Genomic DNA, 19,173 nt, shown 5'->3' with positions numbered 1-19,173 from the left:
GGGCAGACAGACACAACCAGAACTGAGCTGGCTGCAGCTTCGTGGGGAAGCAGCCAAATGGTTGCTGCTTTTCAGAAAGACAGTGTGCCATGGAAGTCACACATCGGCGTTCACTTCTTTGTCCTTATGTGTGTTAAGGCTGTACAGAATGCATCGGAAAGAGAAAACATATCTCTGAAGGCAAGACTGTTATCTATACAAGGTAAAAATAATAAGATCAAAGGTGATTTGATTTTTCTCCTTTTCATAAACATGCTGGTTTATTTCTTGGTTAAAAGAAAACATTTATCATAAATGAAGTGTGATATAACTGAGTAACACATGCTGGTGCATAATTTACAGAACTCATAGTTTGTAGATGAAGACAGGAAGGTCAGTGTCCAAATGTGGCTTGGGCTGTAATATAGTTAAGGCAATTATCTTTGTCTCTGCTATCCAACATACAGGGTCTACCATAACGATACTTCCCGCCGTGTAAGATATTATTCACAGTACTAGAGTGACCTCCAACAACCAGAGATGGGAGAAACCGTGGGGAATAACACTCAGTAGAATAAGGAGAATCCAAGAGAAAATAAAAGAGTAAATTCAGAGGGCCACTGCTGACTCAAAATTACCTTCAAGGTAGATGGCACAGGCAGCAAAGGAAGCTTCCAACAGACTGAGCACCAACAACCCGACCCTGCGTACCTGCCTGGTTCTGGTTCAATATCATGCAAGAGCTTGAAACTTTACCCATGTATGGTGACTTGAGGTATTTACATAGCATAATAAAAAAGAGCAAATGTCATTCCATTTGCAGCTCCATGTCCTCCATGTTGTGATGTAATTAAAAATAGCAATGCACCAAAAGAGTGTGCCATGCCTGGCCACACCACGGCCAGCATTTAACATCCAGGATGATAATGGCTTTCCCGGTTTCATTTGTAAACGCCACACCTTTGATGGATTCACAAGCCTCCTTTCTATTCAGACAACCACAAAACACAGTCACGTGGGAGGGAAGGGAGAGATCCTAGCAATCTGAAGGGTAAGAATGACAGTGGGCTTAACAGAACACAGAAGAGAACAAGAAAGCACAGCTGTGGGGTTCTCACTCTACCGAGAGAAATACAAACATCAGAAAGTTACAATAAAATTTGTCATCTGAAGTGTAAAGATGTCAAACTTAAAAAAAAAAAAATTATTTTCTACTTTTGAGAACACTGTTATAAGTTAATCTAAGGCTGTGGACCCTTTATGGAGGGCACGCAGAGGAAGCAGGCTGAAATACTCCTATTGCCTCAGGTTGTTCTGCTTACGTTCCTCAGACAGATGGTATGCGAATTGAATCTTCAGTCCTTATCTTGAAAGATAATTATTTGTGTCTATGTGTTTGTTTGCATGGGTAAACATGTATACATGGGTCTGTATAAATGCACACCAGAAGAGAGCATCAGACTCCTCAGTACTACAGTGACAGACTTCAGTTATAGACAGATGTGAGCTCCCAAGATGGGAATCGAACTTAGGACCTCTGGATGAGTAGCTAGTGCTCTTAGCCACTGAGCCATCTCTTCAGCACCTCATCTTAATTCAGCTTTTAATACAGCTTGGTTTAAGAAACCTTCCAATGAAGAGAAGCCCTTGGTCCTGCCAAGGCTGGATGCCCCGGAGAATGTCAGGGCAGGGAGTCGGGAGGGTAAGGGTGGGTAGGGGGCAACCTCATAGAAGCAGGGAAAGCGGAGATGGGATAGGGGACATATGGAGGTGAAACCGGGAAAGGGGATAACATTTGAAATGTAAATAAAATATATCCAATTTTTTTAAAAGGTAAAAAAATTAATTAAATAAATAAAATTGAAAAAAGAAACCTTCTCGTGATGAGCATGATGTAGGTAAACACAGGAGTTTCCAACCACAAGAAGCTAGTGAGCTTCTGAATGGTGACCAGCATAAGCTAAAATCTGAAGCTCTACTGCCTTTAGTTTTAGTGAACGCAAATACAAAAGCCACATAGGGCCCATCGCCAGCCTACCATGCAGGGCCATGAGTTTAAAAGTGCTGCCCCAGAGCATCAGCACCACGGAATCACATGGTTCTAGGTCAGCCAGGATAGACCCTGTGACAGAGGGGATGTTTCTGTTGTAGAACAGGGAGGGACAACCTCTCTTCAGACTCAGTTCAATAACTTTCTCTCCTTACAACCAAAGACCCTCTCATGCACAGCAAAAAGTCTGTTTTCACTCTTGCAAGAAGAGAGTTGCTGGAAGGAATAGAATTACTCCACCCACGATAATGCCAGCTTCTGGCCAATTTGTAGGAGCATGTGAAAGAAACTCAGTGTTAGGCTACTTGTTAAGCTATGTGGTAGGCCTTTGTGCTGGCTGGGTTTTGTCAACTTGACACAAACTTAGACTTAACTGGGAAAAGCATATCATCATCATCATCATCATCATCATCATCATCATTTTAAGCATATGGGTGGTTATGGCAATATGTACATTGTACACCATACATTAGCACAGTGTCTGCAGGCTAGAAGATGGTATTGGGAAACAGGTGTTACAGGCCATTGTGCGTCATCAAGTGGATCCTGAGAATCAAACTCTGGTCCTCTTAAAGAACAGCCAGTGCCCTTAACTCCAGCACCTGAAGAGGGAATCTTAGGCAAATCTGGGGGCGGGGGAAAGCATTAGCTTCATTAATGATGATGGAGGGCCTATCCTGGACACATGGTCCTGAGTTGTATAATAAAGCAAGCTGAGCAAGCCAGAAAAGATTATTCCTCCATGCCCTCCACTTCAGTTCCTGCCTCTGGGTTCCTGTCTTGAGCTCCTGTCCTGATTTCCCTAGATGATGGATTACAAAATATAAGATAAAATAGACACCCTTCCTCCCCAAGTTGCTTTTGGTCGTGGTGTTTTATCAGAGCACCAGAAACCCTAACTAAGAAAGTCTTTCTCCAGTTTTAAGATGTATCATGGGAATTGGTGCTTGTATAACACACAATGAATTGTAACTAGCATGTTGTTAAGAAAACACGTTGTTAGTTTTTTTTTAATCTTAAATGTTTCTTTTCTATTTATAATTTCAAACTTTCATAAAGTATACTAAGAATTTCATAAATTTCTTTTCAGTGAACTGAACTGTTTTTTTTTTTTTTTTTTGCTATGATAGGTCATTAAATATAGCATTCACTCAAAATGGACATTTTTAATCATCTAGAATATTGAAAATATTTTAATTTGCGGTATCTTCTTTTTTGTGACTGGATATATTAATGTTCCTCTGAGTGGTATTGGTAATTGGTTCAGAAGAGATACTCAATGACATAAGAATAGTATTTATTCATGGTGATCAATTAAATTATTTGCCTAATTTAAGGAAAAAAAAAAAAAGAAAGTCTTTCTCCAGCGATGCTACAGAAGTGTGCCACCATATTGTCATTAAGATTATCCAATAAATAAGATACACAGGCAGGTAAGTCACGTGATCTATTTTTTTGAATGCACAAAGTACAGAACCACTGCAAACTAAGACTGGATGGGAAAGTTCACATACCCCATCTCTGAGGGTGCGCTATGCACATCCCCCATCTCTGAGGGTGCGCTATGCACATCCTCCATCTCTGAGGGTGCGCTATGCACATCCTCCATCTCTGAGGGTGCGCTATGCACATCCCCCATCTCTGAGGGTGCGCTATGCTTCACTTTCTATGAGAAAGTGTTCCTGAAGTGTCTTCATGACATCTTAGCCAACTGTAGGCAAACCCAAGCCATACAGAAGATGTCACACAAACGCTAGGATGCCCAAAGTTGTCAGATCCAACCACTCTGAGTAAACACGTCACAGTGGTTATTTGTACAATCATCCCTTCTAAGGAGTTCATAGCATCTACCTCAGGAAGCTCATCAATTTCAAGTTCTGTCATTTCCTACTTTACCAGAATACCATATACTATACAGTCATGTAGCTATGACTGTACACATGACCAGCTATGAAAGTACAGTGGCCCCATGGGATCATACAACTAAGTGATATGTACCTACCTTAGTTGCCATAGTCTATAATATACAACGGTAAAATTATTTCTCAATGTAGTCTCAGATGATTTCTGGCCATTCAGTGGTACATGACTGCCTACGAACTCATCTTAGGAATTTCATCTTATTTTAATCAAAAACCATATTACTTTCATGCATCAAACAGATATCCTAAGACAGCACAGCATTCTGGTGAGCACACAGTTGACCAGAAAGCTGCCAACTATTATTGATCTAAATTACATACTAAAGAGAATATCTCCATATGTAAAACAAGGCAGAAACTTATCTGCATTAGTACTTCTGAAAACTAATGCAAAAGAATCGGCCCCATTCATTGTGAAGCCTCTTTTCTTACCTCCACCACTGTGGTTCCTGCAGCTTTGCACATTGGCAAATTGAAGTTTCTTGCACTTTTCCTGTTTCAGAGAAGGAGGGCAGGAGAGGGAGAAAGATCAAAGACAAGATGTATCTCCTTCGACTTGAAAACAAAGACTTTTAGCTTTCTGGGAATCTAAGAATCCACAAGTACATGGCTTACACCTACCTTTAAACTTAAAAGTTTGCATGGCCATTTCAGTCTATATGATTTTTGTAGGAGGCAGAAGGAAAGACTATTTTTTTCATGCATAGTCAATAGCTTTTACCCAGAAAAATAAGGTGGGTATTCATACGTATCTGCAATGAAAGTCCTCTAATCTTTTAACCAAGGTTAGACTTTGCTCCCACAGTTAAATAGTTCACTTTTAAAAGTTGAAATAGTTAGGAATGTCCACTACGGGGATGTAGCTTGGTGACAGAGCACGTACCTGGTGTGCACCAGGCCCTGGGCTCTAACTCCCAGCACCAGAAAGAGAAAAAGAAAGGGACAAAGTGCCAAGTGCTTCACAGAAGATCTGGTCTTTCCTCCAAAAGAGGAGCCTCTGCCAGCTGACAGCATAAGAGCCACTCATTGGGGCTGAGTGATCCCTTCTAGGGAGTCCTCAGGAGAACCATTTTCTTGGTGTCAGGACCAGCTGTCACAGTGACTGAGAATGAGATTTGCATCCTAAGGACCTAGAGCACTTGTGCACTGTGCTGAGGGGTTTTACCAAAGCTCAGTGACCATCAGCACCTATATATGGGCAGCTTACAGTGGCCCAATTTAAGCCTTCAGAAGCCACAGCCAGGCATCAGAACACAAGGTGAAATTCTACAAATATCTTAAGTAACTAACTGTCATCTGCTGTATAACGTCATTCATCTTTTTTATAAAGCACCAGAACTCCACAAAAGGTCAAAGAAAGAAAGCAACATGTCAGATGTTTGCCTAGAATTTCCAAAAGTGGTTGTATGTCAAAAGTCTAGAATTTAAAGAATCTGGGCATCACTATCCTATTGAGTCCCTCAAATAAAAAAGAAAAAGAAAGAAAGAAAGAAAGAAAGAAAGAAAGAAAGAAAGAAAGAAAGAAAGAAAGGGAAAGGAATAGAAGGGAAGAAAGAAACAAACAAACAAAGGGAAAGGAATAGAAGGGAAGGAAGGAAAGAAAGAAAGAAAGAAAGAAAGAAAGAAAAAGAAAGAAAGGAAGGGAGGGAGGAAGGAAGGGAGAGGAAGGACAAAAGGAAGAAAGGAAGGAAGGAAGGAAGGAAGGAAGGAAGGAAGGAAGGAAGGGAGAGGAAGGACAAAAGGAAGAAAGGAAGAAAGGAAGAAAGGAAGAAAGGAAGGAAGGAAGGAAGGAAGGAAGGAAGGAAGGAAGAAAGAGCCCCTGAAATTTTGACTGTGCTTGATGCTAAACTACATCTGTTTTTAAAAAATAAAAGTAAAAATAAAAACCTTCAGTTAAAGTACCAAATAAAAAATTAAGGAAGACCATGTAGCCCACCTCTTACATACAGAGTCAAAATTGTCCAACTTTCAAAACACAACTGTCTAATCTACAAGTCTAAGACATTAGATATTTGTAATTACTTAGAGTTCAGTATGCAGAGGTTAATCAAACCACAGAAAAATCATCTAGGCCCGTGGCTATCCAGAGAAGGAAATTGAGCATCTGTAAAGACAATTGGCTTTTCAGACAGAACCTTTCGAGGGCTTTCCTAGGAGACATCAAGTGCACAAAGAAAAAAAAAATCATCTAAATTATTATTAGCAATTTGCCCCAAAACCTCAGAGCAATTCTGACATTTTAAGACACTGTTTAAAAATAACAATATTAAAATAAAAGATAAGTGCTGGCTGCTGTCATGCTTGCTAAGAAAATACTCTTGGCAACTAAACTACAGATGGGAAAAAAAATAGTTGTATGCAGCTGTGTATCAATCCATTTTGTTTTAAACATGGTCTTGTGTATTCCAGGCCAGCCTCCAACCCATTGTACAGTGGAGATTCATGTATTCCAGGCTAGCCTCCAACCCATTGTACAGTGGAGATTCATGTATTCCAGGCCAGCCTCCAACCCATTGTACAGTGGAGATTCATGTATTCCAGGCTAGCCTCCAACCCATTGTACAGTGGAGATTCATGTATTCCAGGCTAGCCTCCAACCCATTGTACAGTGGAGATTCATGTATTCCAGGCTAGCCTCCAACCCATTGTACAGTGGAGATTCATGTATTCCAGGCCAGCCTCCAACCCATTGTACAGTGGAGATTCATGTATTCCAGGCTAGCCTCCAACCCATTGTACAGTGGAGATTCATGTATTCCAGGCTAGCCTCCAACCCATTGTACAGTGGAGATGACTTTGAACTTCTGATTGGCCCACCTCCACCACCACCCCCAAGTGCTGGGAAAGCAATACCATGCGAATGTGGGAAACATACCCGAGGCCTGGGGCGTACTAGGCAACTCAGCTATCAGCTACCTCCCAGCCCTGGATCCAATTATTTAGCAAGCCAATAAGTTTAGCATATCAGCAGGGCCATCATCAGGCACTAGATGTTCTTCTGGACACACTCACAGACACATGTGTATGACTGTAAGTCATGTTAAAACAGCCGGACAGCATCTCACTGTGATAAACATCTCTGCTGTCCTAATTTAGAAAACGAAGTCTTTGCCATACATTACATTGATTTTGTTTAATTTCTTCTTTCTCTAAAGTGCCAAGGATAGAACACAGGGCCCGAAGCAAGCACTCCATCTGAATTCCAGCCCCTGACGTTACCCAAGGTAGGAGGTGAGGCTGGGGGCACAGGGTGGAAGGCCTACAGTGGTGTGCTTTGTTGTGTTGTTTAACTTTTACAGTACCTGAAAATCACATTTCCTGCCCGGTCTGCTTTCCAAGCTTTCACCAAAGCAAAATCTCCCGTGATGGCTTCCTCCAAAATGAAGTGCTGACCGTTAAACTCCCTCACCTGCAGGAGACAAAGGCTGTCAGGTGTTTGCGCAGGACGCAGATGACGGTGCTCAGGAGAGGCACACACCACACAGAAGCCTAGCGACAGAGGCTTTCTCAGGGAGAGGAATCTCAAGAGACTTCTTCCGTACCATAAGGCTTTCTCAAAATAGTCCAGGGACGCTTCAGGCAGGGAACATGAACACAGGCCCTACAATAAGTGCAAGTCGGCTACTGAGCAACTAAAAGCTCCACAAGTCTAAGTGGTAAATTGTGTTAATATCCATCTGACTGTGTGCCTTGGTTACCTTTGAGACAATGGAATAGTCCCTCTTTCCTTCTAACCACCCCCCTCCCATTATAACGTGTAAGTTACGCAAAATGGCTTACCTATTGTTCCTCTTTAACTGTGACCTATAATTAGTGCTGAGAGACTCAATGGTCACAAGTAAATTAGCTTAAAAAGAACTGGCATGTCTACCTACTGTGCACACGATGCAAGCCTCCTTCCATTAACATCTCCACTTACCTCCTTTGATAGATTTTCTTCACATAAAATCTGTCTGATTTCTGCATTTACTCATAAGAAATTCCTGATTTCTGTGCTACTATAAACGCTGGTTTTAACGAATTGCACATCTCTAGTCATTAGTGGATGTAACACAATGCCATTGACTTAAAAAAAAAATTGACTGCCTTTTGGGAGAGACTATAAAAACAAAACTCTCCTTTGCCATTATGTCTTTTCCCCTTGGAGATTTGCCTCTGGGAACTAACGAGAGACTGAAACAGCACCAGAGAGGGCTGGATCTGTGGAGCATAAATGCAGGCCTGTGAAGACAGAACTCCAATTGTGTTGCTACTGCGCCCTCTAGTGGAAAACAGTCTGGGTGCATGTTCTAGACAGCGTTGGGTTCAATTACTTTCTGCTTTGCTTTGTTCAAGGGGATCATGAGATTTGGACTTGGCGTCTCATGCACATCACAATATGGTCTATCACTTAGGTTCCAGCCTTACTTTTAAAGTTAGAGTTTCAAACGGGCTATTCCATAAAGGAAGGTTTCTGCAAAGATATCCCAGTTTCTAGCTAGAAAACATGAGCCATGAAAACGGCCAGAGAAGACTGCACTAATGTGAAATCATGACACTAACCGCCCATTGACACACCCAATTATCTTAAAGGTTTGTGGTTTGCAGAAGTCATCGCTGTGAACGCCAATGAGGAGGCAAGTGGTGGTACCTGATTATAATACAAAGCCTTGAAAGGCAGAGCCAAAAGGACTGCTGGGAGGGAGATCAAGAAAAGCCTGGGTCAACGGAGCTTCCAAAACTCCAAAACAAAGCTTTCACAAAAGGAAATAAAAAGAAAATAAAATCTGCCAGTGGTGAGGTTTGAGACACAGAAGACACAAGTATTTCCTAATCACGTTACCTAGTGTTGCCTGTTCTCACCTTTGAAGAGAGAAGCAACTGTCTTTGCCAAGCATGCTGCTGTGTTCACCTCAAATGGTGTTTGGCCTCCCGTTCACCTGTAACTTCCTCTTGAGTCCGTCCAATCAGATTTTGCCAGTGACCTCATCCATGTCCAGGACTGCTCAGTCCTAGTCATCCTTCTTCCTGTGACCCAACCTCTCCCTCTCTCTACTTTTCAAATGGCTAGGCTTCCAGATGTCCTCTGGACCTTTCTTCCCATCTTCCACTGCAGCTCTTCCTCTTCTGCATGGCCACTGACTGTTAGAGAGGCTCTCCATCCACACAGGGGCCCAGGTCCTGCCTAGCCGGAGGGCTTGACTGCCTTCATACACACCGTGCCTCCAGCTCTGTACATTTTCTGACCAGAGTCACCAAGCACTTCCTCTTGAGTCTGCTGAACTTAGGTATACCTCTTCCCCAACGGACTGAAGTCTTTGGTTGCGCCACGCCCTGCCCCTCTCAATAAGCAGCAATCTTGTTTCCTGTCCTCTGTGTCACATGCTGTGTGCGGCTCTACCATCAACGTCTGACCTGATTGTAATCACGTTGCACAAACTCTACTTTACCCCTTATCCTAGCCACTGCCTACTCCCACCAGGATCGACTGACCCACTCCCTCCACGAAACGCACCGCCCAATAGTGAGCGATCGTTACAAGATGTAACTTAGAACACACCACACTCTACACATTCACCAGCTTCTGACCGGAGTGAAAGAACTCTAAGCTATGAGAGCAGACAATAGGCAGAATAAACATTGAGGTCAGAGACTGAGGGAGGCAGGGATGGAGAGAAAGAGACAGACAAACACACACACACACACACACACACACACACACAGGGTCAGAGGGGCAGAGGTTGATTTTTATATAAATTTACAAAGGTACAAAATTCGTGCACCAGGCTCCAGACACAAAAGAAAAGTTAGAAAAGATTCTAGCCTTCCACAGTCTCTTGAGGTAGGTTAATGTTACATTTTTCTAACAAGCTTTCAGAATATTCAGCCAAATTTTCAGGGTACTTTTATCATAGACTCCTACGTTTCATTTTCATTAGGTTCCTGGGGCTGATTTGTTGTTTCTCTTATCAAGAAACCTTTCCACCTAATTTGGCAGTGTAAAGGTGAGACTAAATATTAAAAATAAATATGTGAATTAAAGCTTGAATCAATTTGGGTCACTCCCATGAAAGGAACAAAACTCCAGATGGGGACAGACGTCAGACAGTGAGCGACATGATCTTTAACCTCCTGTGTCCCCTGAAACAGCAACGGACCCAGCAGCACTGCATTCCCAGTACCGGTGGGCATCCCTTGGTTTACTAGTTCTTCTCCCTACAGGTGGAGTCCAGCAATGCTGCACCTGACTCGAGAGACCATCATCTTTGAGCCACCAACACAAAGTGAATGGAAAGACATTTTTAAATTCAGAAGAATGTATTGGTCTGTGTATTTTTTTTAATTGCTTTAAATCTAACTATGTCAAATACTCTATCTAGAGGTCTACTGTTGTCTGGCTAAAGTTGCTCACTCTAAATACCCCATCCTATACAGTATACATTAGCACAGGCCAGTCAATGAAAAGCTGAGCTTATGTCTAAGATACAAAATACAAAAGGGATCATTTGAGTTCTCTATTCCATTATGTAATTATAAATGTGGCCCTTTTTACAAGCTTTCAGATAAACTTAAGATTTCCTCTGTTTCTTTATTTTCTTTCAGTCATGTTAGGAAATCTGATCACAAGACCGTAACAAAATATACAGTAAACAACTCCTGGGTTGTTTTTTCTTTTAATAGGAACATAATAATTGGTGGTAAATGTTCTAACTTTTGTTAAAGTCTTTTGGAAAGTCGGTTAATTAACCCTAATTCGTATATTATATATAAATTAAAGCTTCCTTCAGAAATTCAGTTAACTAACCTAAATTATAGTATAATGTACAAATAATTCTCTTATTCTAATTCATTCTAGTTTCCCTCTGTGATTTGTTTTAAGCATGAGCAGACGCCCAGGCTTAACTACAAGTCTCACCTTTTCTAAATGAATGATGGTTTATCTCACTAATGTAGCTATCAAATGAGCCCACACATGGGGCTGGAGAGATGGCTCAACGGTTAAGAGCACCAACTGCTCTTCCAGAGGTTCTGAGTTCAAATCCCAGCAACCACATGGTGGCTCACAACCATCTATAATGAAATCTAATGCCCTCTTCTGGTGTGTCTGAAGACAGCTATAGTGCATTTATATATAATTAATTAATTAATTAAAAAAGAGTCCATATGGAATTTCTTGAGGAACTAAATTCATAGCATCACGTAGGGGTTCTTACCTCTCGAGGCTTGCTGGCAATGGCAACACTGCCATCTTTGTTATACTTGATGGGTGATCCTCCCTCTTGTACCAGGGTCCCATACCCTGTGCTGGTGTAGAAGGCAGGGACTCCAGCCCCACCTGCACGGATCCTCTCTGCAAGTGTGCCCTAGGAATGAACGACCAAGAGCTGTGAGGAACCCACAAGGCACACTTCAGACAGGGAGCACAGACACTGTTAGATGTGGTTCTCACTTAGAGGCTCTCCAACCTGCAAAGTGCATAGCAATGTACGTGCTCGTGAATCCCCGGACTGAGGCATCAACTAAAAGTCAACAACCATTCTATTCTCCATCCACATTCAAATGTAACTGTCCATTTGTCTAGATATGCTTTCAGTTTCCAGATGCTACCTGGACACTGGTCTCTTAATACCCTACAAATGTCTACTTGAATATTTTGAAATCAAACTTTAAAATAATTGTGTACAATTAGTTCTGTATTTTAAATGCTATTTTTTTTCACTATGCATTGTGTGTTAAGTGTAAACTCAGTATTTTTTCATTAGTAGCAATAGGAATGCCAGACAGAGGGAAATATTTGCTATTTATTTATTTACATTCACTTTACATCTTGCTCACAATCCTCTTCCCATCTCCCTCCCTCCTCTGAGTGGATAGGAAGCCAATCCCCCCCATGTACCCCCACCCTGGCACATCAAGTCTCTGCAAGGCTAGGAGCATCCTCTCCCACTGAGGCCAGACAAGGCAGCCCAGCTTTCCTATACACATCCCATGTACAGGTAAGAGCTTTTGGGATAGCACACCCTGTTCCAGTTGATCGGGACCCACATCAAGACCAAGCTGCACATCTGGCCCATATAAGTGCAGAGGCCTAGGTCCAGCCTGTGTATGTTCTTTGGTAGGTGGTTCAGAGTTTGAGAGACCCAAGGGTCCAGGTTAGTTGAGTCTGTTGGTCTTCCTGTGGAGTTCCTATTCCCACTGGGACCCACAATCCTTCCTCCTATTCTTCAACAAAAGCCCATTCACTGTTTGGTCATGGGTACCGGCATCTGTCTGAATCAACTGCTAGGTAGAGCCTCTCAGAGGACAGCCATGCTAGACTCCTGTCTGCTAGCACAACAGAGGATCATGAATAGTGTCGGGGATTGGAGCTTGCCCGTGGGATGGGTCTCAAGTTGATCTGCTTATTCGTTGGTCATCCCCTCAGTCTCTGTTCCTTTCACCCATCCTGGCATTTCTTGTAGACAGGATACATTTTTGGGTCAAAAGTTTTGTAGGTAGGTTGGTGTCCCTAGCACTCTATTGCGATTCCTACCTGGCTATAGAAGGTGGCCTCTTCAGGGTCCATATCCCCAATGCTGTGAGACACACCTAAGTCACCCCCATTGATTCTTGGGTGCCTCCCAGGTCTCTGTCTCTTCCTGGAGGTGACCCTACCTCCCCACCCCAGTCAGTTGCAGATTTCCATTCATTCTCATGGCTATCTGGTCACCCTTCCTGTCCCTCCCTATACCTGACCCTGATCCCCCCATTACCCTCCCCATCTCTTTTCCATCCAGTTTCCTCCCTCCACTGCCTTCTATGACTATTTTATTTCCCATTCTAAGTGATATTCAAGCATTGTGCCTCTCTGTGCCTTCCTTGTTTAGCTTCTTTGGGTCTATGGAGTGTATCATGGGTATGCTATATTTTATGGCTAATATCTACTTTTAAGTGAGTACCTACCATGCATGCGTCTAACCCTTTTGGGACTGGGTTACTACCTTAGTTAGGGTTTAATTGCTGTGAACGAATACAACCAAGGAAACTCTTATTAGGATAATATTTAATTAGGGCTGCTTACAGGTTCAGAGTTTTAGTCCATTATCCTCAAGTCAGGAGCATGACAGAGTCCAGGCAGGTATAGTGTAAGAGGAGCTACGAGTCTACAAGTTCTACATCTTCATCTGAAGGCTGCTAGAAGTAGCTTCCAGCTAGGATGAGTGTCTTAAAGCTCATGCTCAGTGACACACCTACCCCAACAAGGCCACACCTACTTGAACAAGTTTATACCTCCAAATAGTGCCACTCCCTGGGCCAAGTATATTCAAGCCACAACAATTATCTCACTCAAGATGATATTCTCGAGATCCATCCATTTGCCTACAAAATCCATGATTTTGTTCTTAATAGCTGAATAGCATTCCATGTGTAGATGTACCACATTTCCTTTATCCATTCTTCAGTTGCGGGATATCTAAGTTGTTTCTAGTTTCTGGCTAGTGCAAATGAAGTGGCTATGAACATAACTGAGCAAGAGTCTTTGTGGGATGGTGAAGCATCGTTTGGGTATTTGCCCAGGAGTGGCATAGCTGGGTCTACAGGTAGAACTATTCCCAGCTTTAAGAAACTGCCAAATTGATTTCCAAAGTGGTTTTCCAAGTTTGCACTCCCACCAGCAATGGAGGAGTGCTCCCTTTGCTCCACATCCTCAGCAGCAGGTGCTCTCTTGAGTTTCTGATCTTAGCCATTCTGAGAGTTTTATGATGGAACCTCAAGAGTTGTTTTGATTTGCGTTTCCCTGATGACTAAGAATCTGAACATTTCTTTCAATGCTTCTCAGACATTTGAGGTCCCTCTGTTGAGAATTCTGTTTAGCTCTGTACCCCACTTTTAATTATGTTATCCAGTTGTTGGAATCTAACTTCCTGGGTTCTTTATATATTTTGGATATTAGACGACTGTCAGATATAGAGTTGGTGAAGATCCTTTCCCAATCGTTAGGCTGCTGTTTTGTCCTATCAAGAGTGTTCTTTGCTTCACAGAAGCTTTGCAGTTTCATGAGCTCTCGTTTATCAATCGTGGACCTTAGAGCCTGAGTCCTTGGTGTTCTCTTCTGGAAACCGTCCCCTGTTCCTATGCGTTCAAGGCTAGTTCTCACTTTCTCTTCTGTGAGACTTAGTGGATCCTGTTTTAGGTTGAGGTTCTTGATCCACTTGGGCTTGAGTTTCATGCAGGGTGATAAACATGAATCTAGTGTCATTCTTCTCCATGCAGACATCCAGTTAAACAAGCAACAATTGGTGAAGATACCTATTTTTTCCATTGAATGGTCTGGGCATCTTTATCAAAAATTAAGTGTCCACCGGTGTGTGGGTTTATTTCTGGGAATTCGATTCCATTCCATTGATCAACGTGTCTGTTTCTGTACCAATACCATGCAGTTTTGATCACCATTGCTCAGGACTACAGGGATGTTCAGGGATGGTGATAATGTTTTTAATTGTGACACCTAGCAGGGTAGGCAGGAAGACTGCCATAAGTTGAGGCCAGCATGGGTTACATAACAAGTACTAGGCAGAACCAGGCTATGTACCAGGACCCTGTATCTAACAAAAGTTCGAATTTACGTTAAAATTTATTTTACATCACTTTCATAAATTTTTTATAAAGTTATCTAAGCAAGAAAAATTCAAAGCCAAGCAAAAAACTGGCATACGAGTAAACTGGCAGTTAGAAGCTGGCAGTGGAGCAGTAAGAGGTTAAACCTGTGGTGCTCGGAATGAGAAAGGCTCCCATAGGCTCCTACAGGCTCTGTGGTGATTTGAATAGGGATGGCCCCATGAACTCACAGTGTTTGAATGTTTGACCCACTGGAAGGGGCACTATTAGGAGTGTGGCATTATTGGAGGAAATATGTCACTTTGAAGGTGAACTTCGAGGACGCCTTTGCTCAAGCTATTCCCAATGTGATAGACAGTCTCCTTGTGCTGCTGAGGGGTGAAAATACAGAACGCTGAGCTCCTTCAGTAGCATGTCATGCCATCGCTGGCACACGTCCTGCCATGATGATAACACACTCTCTGAAACTGTAAGCCAGCCCTAACTAAGTGGTTTGTTTGTTTTTTTTTTAAGAGCTACCATGGTTATGGCCTCTCTTCACAACAATGAAACCCGAAGACAGACTCACATATTTGAATGTTTGGTTCCCCGGTTGGTAGAAATGTTATGTTTTGTTTTCGTTTTTATTGACTAGTCTCTGTATTTACATTTCAAATGAAATTCCCTCCGCCCCACTACCATCCCCCCTCCCACTCTCTTTGCTTCCATGAAGGTGTTCCCTGGCCCAACCACCCTCTCCAACCTCAGCTCCTTGGCATTCCTCTACACTGGGAAAATGAGTCTTCACTGGACCAAAGGCCTCTTCTCCCATTGATGCCAGAGAATGCCATCCTCTGCTGCATATGCAACTGGAGCCATGGGTCTCTCCATGTGTGCTCAATGGTTGGTGCTTTAGTCCCTGGGAGCTCTGGAGTGTTTGGTTGGTTGATAATGCTGTTCTTCCCATGGGGTTGCAGAACCTTATCAGCTCTTTCAGTCCGTTCTCGAGCTCCTTCATTGGGGTCCCCATGTTCAGTCCCATGGTCAGCTGCAAGCATCCTCCTCTGCATCAGTACGGCTCGGGCAGAGCCTCTGAGGAGTCATCCATATCAGGCTCCTGCCAACAAGGACTTTTTGACATCAGCAATAGTGGTTGGGTTTGGGGGCTGGATATGGGATGGATACCCAAGTAAGGCAGTCTCTGAATGACCTTTTCTTCAACCCCTGCTCCTCTATTTGACCTTGTATTTCCTGACATGGGTGTTTTGTTCTCCCTTCTAAGGACTGAGACATCCACCTTCTGGCATTCTTTCTCTTTGAGCTTCCTAAGTTCTGTGAATTTTTTCTTGGGTATTCTGAGATTTTTGGGCTAGTATCCGCTTATAAGTGAGTGCATACTATGAGTGTTCTTTTGTGACTGTGTCACCTCCCTCAGGATGGTAGCTTCTAGTTCCATCCATTTGCCTAGGAATTTCATGAAGTCATTGTTTCTAATGGCTGAGTAGTACTCCATTGTGTATATGTACCAGACTTTCTGTATCCATTCCTCTGTTGAAGGACATCTGGGTTCTTTCCATCTTCTGGCTATTATAAAGAAGGCTGTTATGAACATGGTGGAGCATGTGCCTTTGTTAGATGTTGGAGCTTTTGGGGGGTATACACCCAGGAGTGCTATAGCTGGGTCCTCAGGTAGTACTATGTCTAATTTTCTGAAGAACCGCCAAACTGATTTCCAGAGTAGTTGTACCAGCTTCCAATCCCACCAACAGTAGAGAAGTGTTCCTCTTTCTCCGCATCCTCGCCAGCGTCTGTTGTTACCCGAGTTTTTAATCTTAGTCATTCTGACTGGTATGAGATGGAATCTCAGGGTTGTTTTGATTTGCATTTCCCTGATGTCTAGAAATGCTGAGCATTTCTTTAGGTGATTCTCAGCCATTCAGTATTCCTCAGTTGAGAATTCTTTGTTTAGCTCTGTACCCCATTTTTAATAGGATTATTTGATTCTCTAGAGTCTAACTTTTTCAGTTCTTTGTATATATTGGGGAGCTGTTTGAGAAGGATTAGGGGGCGTGGCCTGGTTGGAAGAGGTGTGTCACTGGGGATGGGCTTTGCAGTTTCAAAAGTGCATGTCATTCTCAATCAGCTCTGACTCCTACTTGGGGATAAGAAAACAGGCTCTCAGCTACTTCTCCAGTGCCCTGCCTGCCTGCGTGCCGCCATGCTCCCCACCGTGATGGTCAGCTATTTTAACTGTGAGAAGCAAATGTCTGTCGTTTGAGCTACCCAGTCTATGAAGGGCTTTTTCTTTTGCTTTGTTTCCTTTTTCTAGAGAAACCCAAGGGCACTAGAAATGCATATGTTCATCTGCTCATCCATAAGACAGGAATAGAACCAGGGTAATAGTGAACATCTCCTGCACTTTGACAGGCAGAGGCACTCGTGCTGTAGGCAAGCCAGTGTCATTCTGTAAAGCCTCAGTTAGAAAGAACAGCCCTTCCGCCTGTCCTCTCCAGACTGGCTGATCGCTTCCTCTTACCAGCTTGACAAACTGCAACGGCTCAGTCACAGAGACAAAGGCAGGGTGTGCCAGGGTGGGACTTGACACACAGCATGGAGGGTCTGGCTTTACCCAAAGGGCTTCAAAAGTTGCCCTCGGTGGATTAGGAGGATTGGAGAAACAAATGCACACTTGCGACATGGATTGTGCCCATCTGGCTCTGTCACGAATCCACCCCTGAAAGCCCGGGGCTCGGAGCCCAGAACGTCCCCTGTGAAGCACTTCCACCCTCAGACAAGTTTCACGCTCCTGACATGAGTCAGCAAGATTTGAGGGTTCAAAGGTTTCCAGCACTGACTTTCATGAGCTCTGACTTTGAGGACAATCTCAGACATGTCCGCAAGTCCTTTTGTTTGCTTCTGGCTGGATGGACACCGTAGTGTCATATTCAAAACTGAATCCAGAAGCTTGACTGCTTTCTACTGAGAAATACATAATCTTCCACAGGACACATTAACCATCCAGAATCCAACAGAAGTGACCTAAGCACAGTCTCTTGGTTTGACCAAATGCCATCTCTCTGTCTTAAACAACAAAAATTTAAGGATGAAATAAGGAAGTTTTCTATAAACTATGAAACATCAGCAGAGAGATGTCCTTACCTGAGGCGTCAGCTCTACTTCTAATTCACCCGATAAGTACTGTCGCTCAAACTCTGCGTTTTCTCCCACATACGAGGAAATCATGCGTTTTATCTGCTTGGATCGAAGTAAAAGGCCCAGGCCGAAGTTGTCAACCCTAAACGGAAAGGGAGGGAGTTGAAAACCATGAGACCATCTGACAGAACACTGTTAGAGCTTGGGTTGGGGGGGGTTGTTTTTGTTTGTTTGTTTGTTTGTTTGTTTTTTAGATGTGAAATTTTAATACTTTGGAAGAAAGGGAATCTAAAGAATTCTAGCCACATTTTTCTTCTACCCCCTCATCACTGCAAGATTGTCACAAGGCTGCTCATCTTCCTTCCTGTGTGACAAACCAGTAGCATTTCTTTCAATAACCTCTTGCCCAGTGCCCATTTAGGCTCACGTGGCTCCTTCCTAAGGCTCATTCTTCCCCTCCCCCACAGCATCCCACATACCACATCCCTCAAGGTGTATACTTAATAAGGAACTATTGTTAATCATTCGGTAACCTTTGCTTCCTAACTACCACAGGCATAGAAATACCTACATAATTTACATTCGGTCTCTCTTGTTTTTTCTAAAGAGAAAATTAAAGGCTAAGGAGCAGGTACTTTTCCTGCCTGGTGTGGTTTCCGTAAATGGACTCCACTGAGGACCATGAGGGAGATCATACAAAAGATCGACTTCACCTCACCTAGGACAAAGATGGACGTTGGCCTGTCTGTAGCTTCTCGTCTACCCAATCTTCCTCTGTGTATGGAAGACAGTAAGTAAACCCCTGCCCAGACAGGATCCTACTTTGAAAACGTCTTTAAAGTTATGAGGGGAAACAGCCTTATGGATTAATAATATATTTGTCCACTAGGGGTCTCCAGATACCAGGGATACTGCCTTCCTAGTGAGAATGGTTTTCTTTCTTTCCTCCTGTTTTCTTTCTCCTTCCTTTTCCTTCTTCTCTTTTTTTCCACACTCATACTCAAGTACTTCTAACCCGCTCCTAAGGCCCAGGCCCTGCTTCAGGTTGGCAATTCTTCTCCAAACGTAGCTTCTTTCAGGGCCTGGCCCAGCAGACCTCAGAGCAGCTCCCTCTTGCTGATGGTCAGTGATCTTTAGCTCTCTCCCCACAATTCTATCTCCACAACCTGTTTATGAATCAAATCATGTCTCTCTCCCACCTCCACCTGGTACCATCCTTACCTGGATACCAGGGCAACCTCTCTGCTTCTCTTTCTGCCCCTACAATCCACCTTGAACACGGCAGCCAAATCACACACACCTCATGAAACACAAAAGTAGAACAGAACACCAATCTGCTAAAAGCCCTGCAAAGTTATTATTTATTCAGAATAAAGTGAGGAACTCTAGAGCAGCAGGCGGGGTCTACTAATTACATCCCTTCTATGTCCCTGACCTCGTTCCTTCTGGGCTATTCTTTTGTCATTTCTCTGTCTCTCTGTTGTCCTTTTGGCTCCCCAAGCCCTACCAAGA

General features: G+C 43.1%; 1 protein-coding gene across 1 annotated transcript in view; it reads right to left on the bottom strand.

Annotated features, from left to right (window-relative positions):
• Positions 1 to 19,173, bottom strand: part of OXCT1 (3-oxoacid CoA-transferase 1) — a 123,707-nt gene that overhangs the window by 87,403 nt on the left and 17,131 nt on the right. The window contains exons 4-7 of the mRNA XM_080933615.1: positions 17,668 to 17,803; positions 11,145 to 11,294; positions 7,254 to 7,360; positions 4,384 to 4,444 (exon numbers count right to left, since the gene is read on the bottom strand). Coding sequence (XP_080789741.1) covers positions 4,384 to 4,444; positions 7,254 to 7,360; positions 11,145 to 11,294; positions 17,668 to 17,803 — 454 coding nt within the window. The remainder of the gene's footprint in view (positions 1 to 4,383; positions 4,445 to 7,253; positions 7,361 to 11,144; positions 11,295 to 17,667; positions 17,804 to 19,173) is intronic.

The sequence above is a fragment of the Micromys minutus genome, assembly GCF_963924665.1.
Source record: "Micromys minutus genome assembly, chromosome: 20".
Taxonomy (NCBI): Eukaryota; Metazoa; Chordata; class Mammalia; order Rodentia; family Muridae; genus Micromys; species Micromys minutus.
Note: the sequence above shows the minus strand (reverse complement) of the source record. Positions and strands in the feature narration are given on the sequence as shown.